At 43.0% G+C, this 10,737-nt stretch overlaps 1 protein-coding gene across 1 annotated transcript in view; it reads right to left on the reverse strand.

Moving 5' to 3' along the window:
- Positions 1-9,541, reverse strand: part of Usp3 (ubiquitin specific peptidase 3) — a 72,219-nt gene extending 62,678 nt beyond the window's left edge. The window contains exon 1 of the mRNA XM_029543585.1: positions 8,370-9,541. Coding sequence (XP_029399445.1) covers positions 8,370-8,460 — 91 coding nt within the window. The 5' untranslated portion in view covers positions 8,461-9,541. The remainder of the gene's footprint in view (positions 1-8,369) is intronic.
- Between the last annotated feature and the right edge of the window lie 1,196 nt (positions 9,542-10,737).

A 10,737-nucleotide genomic window follows, 5' to 3' on the forward strand; every position in this document is an offset into this window, starting at 1 on the left:
ACCCAGTATACTAGAAGATTTTTGTAGCATATCTATGACCATAGAGAAACATTTCATCATAGAAATTTGTCTCCTAAAAAAATGTATTTTTCTCTTCAAAAACTTATGAAAGTATTAACATCCCAACCAGGTGTGATGGCTCACACCTGTACTTCTAGCTACTTGGGAGGCTGAGGCAAGAGGACTGCCACACATCAAGGCCAGACTGAGATACTATCTCAAAAGTCAATAAATAAGTCAAAAAGGAAACCTCGGATTAGTCAGCAAGGACAAAGACTTAAAGAAGCTAAACAGTGTACTATCTTACAACTAGTTCTATTAAATCTACACAAATATAGCAGTCTCTTCTCAAGGATGATAAAAAGAGTAGAAGAACAGTCCCTAAAGCTAGTCTTGAAGTCAGGTCAAAGATAAAAAGGCACACAGATTTCTACAGGGAAGGTTATCTTCAATCCAGCAACAATAAAGAAAAAAACAAGATTCAGTATCTATTCAAGAATAGAAAACACATCACTGATATAGCTATTCAATCCAAACGCAGATAAAATCTAATTCAAAATACCATCTTTTAAAGGATATCTTAAAAGATATCTTTTGCACTGGTTTATCTTAAAAATAAACACCTGATTGCCTTATCAAAGAGAATTGTAAAATTAAGTTAGTTACAATTTATTGTGACATATTCAGCTAACACAGCTAAAGGCAAATGTAAACTTATTTTGTAATATTCACGTTTAATTTCCTTTCCCTTTTTTTCTCCCTTTCTTTTTTTAATACAGAATTTCTTTATGTATCCCTGGCTGTCCTGGAACTCCCTATATTGACCAGGTTGGCCTGGAACTCAAAGCAATCAGCCAGCTTCCCGAGTACTGGATTAAAGGCATGTGCCACTACCACACTAGCACCCAGCCCAAGTTTAATTTTGACAGTAGTTTTCAAAATCTGAAACTGCTTTCCTGAGCTCACATGGGTTTTACCAATCTATCTCTCTCTCTCTCTCTCTCTCTCTCTCTCTCTCTCTCTCTCTCTCTCTCTCTCTCTCTCTCTCTCTCTCTCGCACACGTGTGTGTGCGCGCGCGCACACACACACACACACACACACAAACACACACACGGGAGAGTTTTAAGACCTGCAATCTAAAAACTATAATTATCTTTTATAGGAAATACACCTGGAAAATCTTAGAATATAACTAAATAAGCAGGCTACCTAAAAGATTTTGGATTACCTCTGAATTACCAGAGGCAAAAGTAAAATTCCATAGCTTCAGAACTCTCTCCCTCTTCTACAGAACACAAACCCCTACCACCAAAAATTTCCAGTACTAGAAATAAAATGAAATCAGCAAGGGGACGAGAACTCAATTGAAGGACATGTTTTTCAGCAACCAGAAGCTTACTGCATTTTTCTCTACATATATTGAAGGGTTGTTATATCTGCATGGTGAATTTCAGACTACAGAAAATAAAATTTAAAAAAAGCTGAGCATAATGAAGATGACTTTTCAAGGCTATTTTCTTCCCATTTATATAGACAATCCTTTGTGCCAACTAAAATGAGTGATTTTTAAGATGTGGAATTTAAAAACATATTCTCATAGCAAAAATCTTTCAAGGAACTCATTTCAAACATGTTTCCAACCCTTAAATTATTAAGCATTAAGTTTCTAAATGACAAAATAAAGACCTTACTTTCAAAAAGACAAGTTAAAAGTCTGAGTGGTTGAGTTTAAGCTTTGGGCTATCTTTTAATATCTAAGAACATCTTAAGCAACTCCTAACCCTGCCTCAGTTTCATAATCTATAAGTCAGGAAAAACTACAAGGATAGGTAGTTAATGAAATTAGTCAGGATTAAATGTTAGCAAACTGCTTTGATGTTACTTTATATTGTTCTCAGTTTTCCTCCTACTCAGTAAAACTAATAGATGAGAAAACATCTGGAATTACTACAGATAATAACATCTGCAAACTCATACTAGTTATAAAAGATGGTTTATGTTTACAAGCTTCTAAGTCAAAGTTCATTCATTCAACAATTGCCATTGATTTCAAGATAAGACTGCAATGAACAGTTTTTTGGTGAATACCTTTTGAGCCTCAATGATATCTATTCTTACCTACATTCCCAAAACAGACAGTTATATAAAAATCTCAGAGCATCTTGAGAGGTCTTGGCACAAGACAAATCCAGGTAAGATGAACAAGCTGTTACCATAGTTGATTCTATTCTCAGCATTCTCAACTGTCAATCATCACAAGCACACCCTCCAAGTACCAGCCCCCACTGAGAATCTGTCAAAGTACTTCCTCCTCAGCCATCTGTCCACGAAAGCGTGATGAAAACACCTAGAGCATTTGCTCTCCTATCTAAAAGGATATGAATAAACCAAACACTGACAGACTGCACAGCACACATTCTCTACTGCAAAGCTTCCTACTAAATCCCTTCTCAAGCCTGGGCTGAACACAAAACATTTATAGAAGTAAGTTGAAACTACAGCTTAATCAGGACTGTTTCCCCCCCAACAGAGATAATGTTAGACAAGAAGGAAGTGTTCAAGAAGAAAAAAAAAATGAAAAAATTCACATGTAAATTATTCCAACAGAAGAGGACTCAAATGTTAAGACAGGAATCTACTCACTTAGTTACTAACTACACTTTATTTTGCTTACTGCCTACAAAAACTATAAAGTTTTTAGCATCTCTATGTCTAATTTGAAACAGCACAAGCAAATCTTTCATATTTCAGTGCAGGAGAAAACTGCATAAATTCCAATGAGGAGGCCTGCAATTGGTTCAGCAGGCAAAGGCACATGGCACCAAGCCTGATGTGGTAGATCACTGGAAAGGAAGGGGCCGATTACTGTATGTTATCTTCTAATCGATAGTGCTTCAAACACACACACATTTTTAAAATTAAATAAATTTCTATGAGGGAAAGTAGAATGTTATAAAATCTTACTGTTAATGGTATCAATGTAAAGAATGGTTCTAATTATCTTGAAGGTGAGTTCCAGGAAAATGAAGAGTTCTCATTTCTCCCTCAACCCAACTTTTCTTTCTGCTTAGGCCATGCAGGATCTTCTTTATAGACTAGGTATGTTGCTTGGAAATAACATCTGATCACAAAAGAAACAGACCTGGCTCAACCCTTCAGCTTCTGCCTTGTCAAACAGAGCACGTGGACAGTTCCAGGGCTTTCAAATCCACAACCAATCACTTAGAGGCTGTAGGACTCAGCGTAAAGTACTGGGGCTGGGGTGGAGAAGAACACTGCCAGCATGACTAGAAAGACAACTCCATTAGGCTTACTTAGGCTTCATTAATATTACTAAGAAATAGTTCATATTCTTCAGAAGTATAATACAAAGTTCAAGTACTAATCTTCAAATCAGTATGAACATCAATGAACCCATTGACTTAAATGACCCTACTCACTGACAACTAATTTTCCATCTGCCCACCTATAAGTCTACACTACCTAAAGATTACAAATTCTGTACTAACAAGGTCACAAATGGTCGTCACCTGCTTACAATCCAGCTTTCTGGCTAACATACTGCGAAGGGGGAGGCTAGGGAAAGCATTCTGGGGAATAAACTCACTTCATCTGCATTTATTCTCAAAGTCAGAGACCATTTCATAATCTATGTGAAAAAAAATTAAGTAAGCATTTACTGAGTACAGCACTGCAGTGGATATTTAGTAAGCACAGCACAAAATGTTACTTAAAAGTAATTAATGTAGTCAACCACAATAAACTAAATAACTGGTCCTATTTAGAAAATTTAGTCCAAGGGACAAACTAGTCTTCTTTAAATGTAGGCTAAGAGAAATAGGATACAAAATAACACATCACTCCATCAAGGTGACCTCTTAATCAGTACATTATAAATTTATTGCCATGGACAAAAGAACCAGTCAGCACCTCATCCTATTAAAAGAATCTTTAAAAAAGATAAAATAGACAGGTTTATCTCCAACAACCCCTCCAAACACAACTGCAGATCAATCCAATCATTCCTTTTTCTTGAATAGAGTGATTTAGGGGTGAGTGTACTGGAATTTAGAGGCTCTCTCAACCTTTAAAGAATTAATCAGGGAGAAATTTTCATGACTTCCCAACTATAACATAGCTCCAAATCAACAGCACTTTAAACCCCTAAACTCCAGGTACTTGTCTTTCCTTAGTTTAAAAACAGAACTGTTTAGGATATATTTTTTTAAACACTTCATGTTTTATCCCTGTCTTTTGCCACTAGTTAAACTTTCTACCTACAAAAATGCCCAAGCCTCCAGCCCTGAAAATAACATCTGGTGTGTGCATAGAACACAAGGCTTGAGAGACTGGCCCAGTTTTCATTTAAACTTTTGTAATTTAAAACTAGAATGTTCTAAGCCACAATTAGGCAGGCATAAATCAGCTTTTACCTTATTTGGAGATCCCTATTTCCAACATTTACCTTAAACTACTACATGGATTTATTTTCTAAACATGAGTTTCCTGATTCTCCAACTAGAACAGACCTACTTCTTTGAGAGCAAGGGACCACTAGACCCCATGATCTGTTTCTCAGCTAATGTGTTTCAAACCTCAAGTATTTACAAATGAATACCTACTGCAAGCTTCATGAATTTCTCTAATTTTGTAATGTGAGTTTGGAAGAGCAGGTGTCCCTAACCATTCTGCCTATGAGATCTCAAAGTAGGATCTTTAACCTTCAGACTTCAGGGGTCCCTTTTCAGTGGATCCAGAAGGTCAAAGGTATTTCCATGAATGATACTAAGATCGATAGAAAGAAAAAGATACTACTATATTACTTTGTTTTGGTTTTGTTGTTGTTCTGTTTGGGTTTTTGTTTTTCAATACAGGGTTTCACTGTGAAGCCTTGGCTACCCTGGAACTTGCTGTAGAGCAGACCAGTCTCGAATTCCAGAGATTCGCCTGCCTCTGCCTCCCAAGTGCTGAGACTAAAGGCATCTGCCACTACTACTGGCTCTATTTTATTTGAATGTTTCCTTTCGATCTCTCAAGAGCACAAAATGGAGTTTTCAACATAATATGTGAAGTTTGATATCTGAAGAGACTGCAATGAGAAGCAGATGTGACAATCCAGATGTCTTTACAAAAACATGACTGTGGTGGTGGTGGCAGTGGTGGTGGCAAACACCTTTAATCCCAGAACTCAGGAAGTTGAGGCAGGTGAATCTCTGTGAGTTCAAGACCAATTCTGAAAATTTTTCACATAAATTATTTATAAGTATTAGATTTATTATTGTTACTCATAATTAAATTAGTAAATATTTAGTTTTAACTTCTAATATATTAATAGATATAAGTCACACAAATACCCAGGATTCTGAAAAATGTTCAGATTATAAAGAGGTTTTACAAGTAAAAGTTGTATGAAGTATGTAGCATACAATTACATAACACACAATGCCCTCCACAGCTAAGTAGATCTAGTTAGTTCTGAAATATCTGAAATATCATTACTCTTACCCCCTAATCTTGCTGAGTTCTGTATCTCCTTGTAAAACAATTCATCATATAGCCAATGTGTTTGAGCTCCATTTAATGGGCTTAGACATTTAATTTTCAGAGTCCTATTTATAAAAATGTACTAGTCTATGATACCATTAAATTACTTAGACACCAGAAAGCAGTAGTTTCTCAGACTTTCACACACAATCTTGCTCATCCTAACAAAGACCTGTGAGTAAATTCAAAGCACTGTTCTTTCTTCGGATGACATAATGAAACTCACACTCAAGGAAATCAGGAGTGCTGGTCCACAGAGGTGGTGCCTGCTAGAGTCTGTGCTGCTGGTCTTTTGCAATCTGTCTGGCTGTCTCACTGGGGTATAATTGCATATAAAGGCAGGGGCATTACTTTTATTGTCTAGGTGCCAAAACAGGGATTTTCTCCCTCCTCAGTAAGAGTGTATGAGACTCAATACCAGTCAGAGCATTACTTCAACACACTGGCTACCCTTCTAATCTCCTACCAAAAATAATACATACAAAATATATACATACATACATACATACATGTTGAAGAAAAATAAAAGTCAGAATACATAACACTCCAAGATGATGAGTTAGTTAAGAAATCACAGATTTACCAATCATTTAATTACTGAAACTACAGACAGGCAAGAACAAGATCAAGCTTAATACAATAACATTTGATTGTACCAATGAAGGGATGCCAACAGGTTAAAATAGGAGGCCATTATGAAATAAGCCTGAGATAGAAAAAAACACCCACAGAGTTGTGAAACTAGCTTTATTGGTCCTATAAATGCAAGTGATTAGACCCATCCTTCCAAAATAGGGTCAGAGGCAGCCATTTGCTGCACGTTGTAAAGAAATCACCCTTCATTACTAATTTGTTCTTGTTTTCAGCACAAGTTTCCCAGTTATGCTCCATTTTAATGTGCTGGATTCCTCAAGAGGGGCTTCATTTGTTGTGTCTCTTTTCCCCTAAGTGGACTCCCTAATTGATGGAGGCAAGACTGACTCACAACAGGATACCTGCCACTTGCATAATTCTTGTCTTTTTTTAGATGCATGTGCACAATGAAGCCATTTCTAAGTTTGATGTGATTTTACATAGAAAAAAAAATTAGGCTTGTGTTGATGCACCCACCTCGGAATCCCTGTAGTTGACTACAGATGAACAAGAAGTGCCCATTCCTTGTGAGGTGTAAGCTTTTCCTAGTGGGAGTGTGTGTGTGTGACAAATCTCTCTTGAAAAAATTCAACTAGAGCCCCACAGCTATAGCTAGTTAACTAACAGACCACATGGACTGGCCTGTTGTTCTTGTTGTTGTTGTTATGTTCCAAGCTCAAGACTCACTGTTCAAGATGTATTGTCGGGTAAGGCCCATTCACACAAGTTCTGCACTCCCACAAAGAACTGCAACATTGACCCAGAAGAGGTAGCACATGCCTACAATCCCAGCACTCCAAGGGCTGAGACAGGAAAATTATAAATCCTAGGTCACCCTGGGCTATCATAGAGACCGGGTCTCACAAACCAAAGGAACTGCAATACTGTCCTGTGAATTAACTTAGTAATTTAACTTAGTAATTTAGTAATTTTTAAAGGCTTCATGCAGAATAGAAAAAGACACCTGACTTTACAAAGGTAAGCAAGACACCAAGTCTTGGAGCTCCAGAAAACTGCAGTTACTTCTATTCCTTATCCTGGAGGACAGTTTTCTTTGTGTTACCCCGTAGATTTTTGCTTCAAGAATATAATCACCTTTGGAGTAGTAGTATGTCAAAAGTATTAAAGCAGTCCCTAAACTACCTTCCAAGCTCCAATCCAACCCAGGATGAAAGACCACTCTGCTGAATCGTCCCACTGTCTTTTCAGCCTTGCAGATGAACTTGATTTCTGATGCACGCGATTCACATTTTACACTACAGCCCAAGCTGCCAGTGATAATCTTAAAGCTCATAAACAAAGACCAGCGTCGGCACCAGGGCCCTACCAGGAAGTAATCAAAGCCGGGTGGCCCGTCCGACCTTAAGTCCGGGCAGACAATGAGGGGGCACCGGGGCTTCCGAGAAGGCAGAAGGAGTTAACGTTTAAGCAACTCGAAGGCATCACATAAACCTACGAAGTGTCTTACACGCACTCGGGAATTCCCAACGAAATCCCGGCCAGCCAGAAAGACTGCCTCGGAACAATCTTCGAAAGGCAAAAATAAAAATAAAAAATAAAAAATAAAAACCAAGCTCGAGCCGCCCCTCCAAAGCAGCTGTTGGCTGCCTTCTCCGGAGCTTTCGGAACCCTCAGCCTGTTTTCAAACTTCACCCTCACGGGCTGAGGCGAGACTCCGAGGTGAGCAGCCCCCAGCGCCGTCCGCTCAGGGGCTGCGGGGGGAGGCAGGAGCCTGTGGGAACCCGAGGCAACGCAGCCCAACGGGGCTCGCGCGCCGGCAGTCCAGACAAAGCTGCGGCCGCAGAGCGGCGCTTTGCCTGTCCGGCCCACGGGGGACCGCGAGGCCGACCCCGCCACACGTGCGGCCGCGCGCAGGGCCGGCCCTTAGGTTCGCGGAGCCTTTGGGTGCGAGCCAACGCGTCATCCCGCCGCTGCGCGCTCGCCTCAGGCCCCCGCGGGCCTCTCTTCAGCCGGCCCGGCCGTCGGGCCGCGCGAAACAAAGGAGCCGCCACCGCGCCCGCCGCGCCGCGCCGCGTCCCCTCGCCCCGCGCGCCGGGCCCGCTCGCTTCCCCCAGCTTCCCCCTCCCGGAGGCCGCGCGCTGCCCCCGCACCCGCGGCCCTTCGACGGCAAGGCCCGGGCCGGAGCCGGGACCTCGGGTGCGCGGCCGGCCAGCCCCAGAGCCGCACTCACCGCTGCAGCACCAGGACGACGGGGAGCCGTTGGGGAACTTGGCTGAGTCCGGGGCGATGCAGACGCTGGAGCTGAGGTGCGGACACTCCATGGCCACGAGGACGGCGGCGGAGACGGCCGAGGCTCTAGGGCGGAGGGACTTCAGAGGCTCCGTCTGGGGTCGCTTCTGACCCGGCACTGGGCACACGGCGGCTTCTGGGTCCCGAGCCTTTGCGTCAAAGAAAGCAAGGGCTTCCGGGCGCCGGGTTTTGCCATCCGCCGTCTCCCGGCGCCCCGCTCCAGGGAACGTGGAAATCCGGACTCCTGGTTCTGCCGCCGCCCAGAGACAGTAGGCTTCCGCCTTCTCGGGTGGCCCCGCCCACCCCGATGGTTACGCCCCCAGGCCAGGCCGGGCCCCGCCCCCACATCAGTCAGTGGGCGGGGCATTGGTGCTCATCCAGTGCTAGCAGCTAGTGTAAAGTCCTACAGGGATGTGAAGTGACTTTCCGAACTCTGACTGCCCCCGGCTGCGGCAGCCGATTCTTGGGACCCGGACAAGTGTGGGTACTCATCCGGGGCAGAACGGTCGGAACCGCTGCTTCTACTGCAGTGAGTTGACTACAACAGCGAGGTAGAAAATGTGACCACACCGCAAAGAGTGTGGAAAATGAAAACCACTCACACCGACGTGCTTCAGCCCCATTTTACACAGGAAGAAATAGACTTTTGGGGCGTGGCCCTCGATGACCCAGCCGGCTGCAAAGAGCCCAGAACAGTCCTGACTTCGTGTTCTCCCGGTAGCAGGCGCGGTCTGGAACTGTTCTGAGTTCTGGACTCTGGCCTGAGTGTGTCACCTGGTTACTGCACGGCTGGGCCCACCGGAACACCTGTGTTCCCGGGTCCACACCATGTCGTTATGACTCACAGTTATCTCCTGCCCCTTGTGGGTATTTTCATAGCTATACCTCTTGAAGTTGAATGAAATAACAATCCAGTTTGCTGTACAAGGTCGCGGGTGCTAGGTAATAAAAAGAGGCAGTGTACCATTTGTTAGAAACCCACCTGGCTCCCAGCCAGGCACTTTGCATACCACACCTCATTTAATCCTCAAAACACCCTCTCAAGCTGCTGCTACGGTCCCCTTTTTTACAGCCAGTGAAACCTAGAGTATAATTTGCTTTGGGAAGATTGGACCCCCCGCTTCAAATCTCTCTCTAGAAAGAAGTGAAGACAGGACCAGCGTCTAGAGGTAGAACGCCTGCAACCTCAGTCTCTGCCTTGAGGATATCTGGGGCTCCCACAAATCAAGCCTCCCAAGTTGGGCTTGCTTTCTTTGGTTGGTTGGTGGTGGTTAACCTGGTAAAGGGGCTTCTTTCCTTCATCCCCTGGCAAGAACGTGGAGAGGGAAGAACAATGTGGCAATCCTTGGGGCAGCAAAGGAAAGGTCAGGAAATGATTAACTGGCTGGGCCGGATAGTGGTTAGTTAGCACGGGGCACCTCCCAGAAGTGCACGCCTCTAGCACCCCTTAAGCCACTTCCGTACACCCCACTACTCCACCCTTTAGCCTTCTGCTTGATAGTGTCCACCCACCTAGGACATCTCTGCCCACGGTGGTATTTCTGATTCCTCAGTCCAAGCAACTCTACCACTTCCCCAAGTTGTATATGATTGCTGTCAAAACAAGGCTTGGATGGGTTTTGACGGAGAGAAATAGTAGAAGGTTGTTCAGATCAGCTCTGCCAGGTACTTCATGGCAAACCTTAGCTAGTCCTCTCGACTCTTTCTCCTCCCTTATCCACTGGAAAAACAGCTTGTATCTGTGTAAGTTCCTAACCTGTAGTAATTAATTAACAGATAAAGTTTGTTTTTCTTATTTAAAAAAAAAAACAAAACAAAACAGGAGATGACTGCTTCCTTGGGAAGAGAGAGGAGAATTAAACAATATCTGAACCCTATTCAGCCTCTTCCATCTATTTCACAAGTCTTGCTCAAGCAACCTTCTCAGAGTCCTTCTGGTCACTGATTCTCATTCGGTGAACCCACAGCCCCTCATTCAGTGTGGATCCTGACCCATGCTGTCTTTCCTACTAGCGTGTAATGCCATGTTCTTTTCAACCTCTGGGAAATGTTTTTTCAAATCCCCTAGACCTCACTAAACATCACTTCCTACCTCCTACCAGAGGCCTTTCCTGACCCTACTCCAGCCCCAGGTTACCTCCCAGGGTGTCCTGAGAGCCGTGCTGACTGCCCCTACAGGACCTTTTCAAAACACTCTTCTTGTACGTATGTAATTATTTGTTTAATGTCTGTTTTCCCCTTGGAGGGCCATCAGGTAGCAAACAAGTCTGCCTGGCTTCCTGCTTTTTTTTTTTTTTTTTTTTTTTTTT

Source organism: Mus pahari, chromosome 10 (assembly GCF_900095145.1).
Source record: "Mus pahari chromosome 10, PAHARI_EIJ_v1.1, whole genome shotgun sequence".
In the NCBI taxonomy this organism is placed as follows: Eukaryota; Metazoa; Chordata; class Mammalia; order Rodentia; family Muridae; genus Mus; species Mus pahari.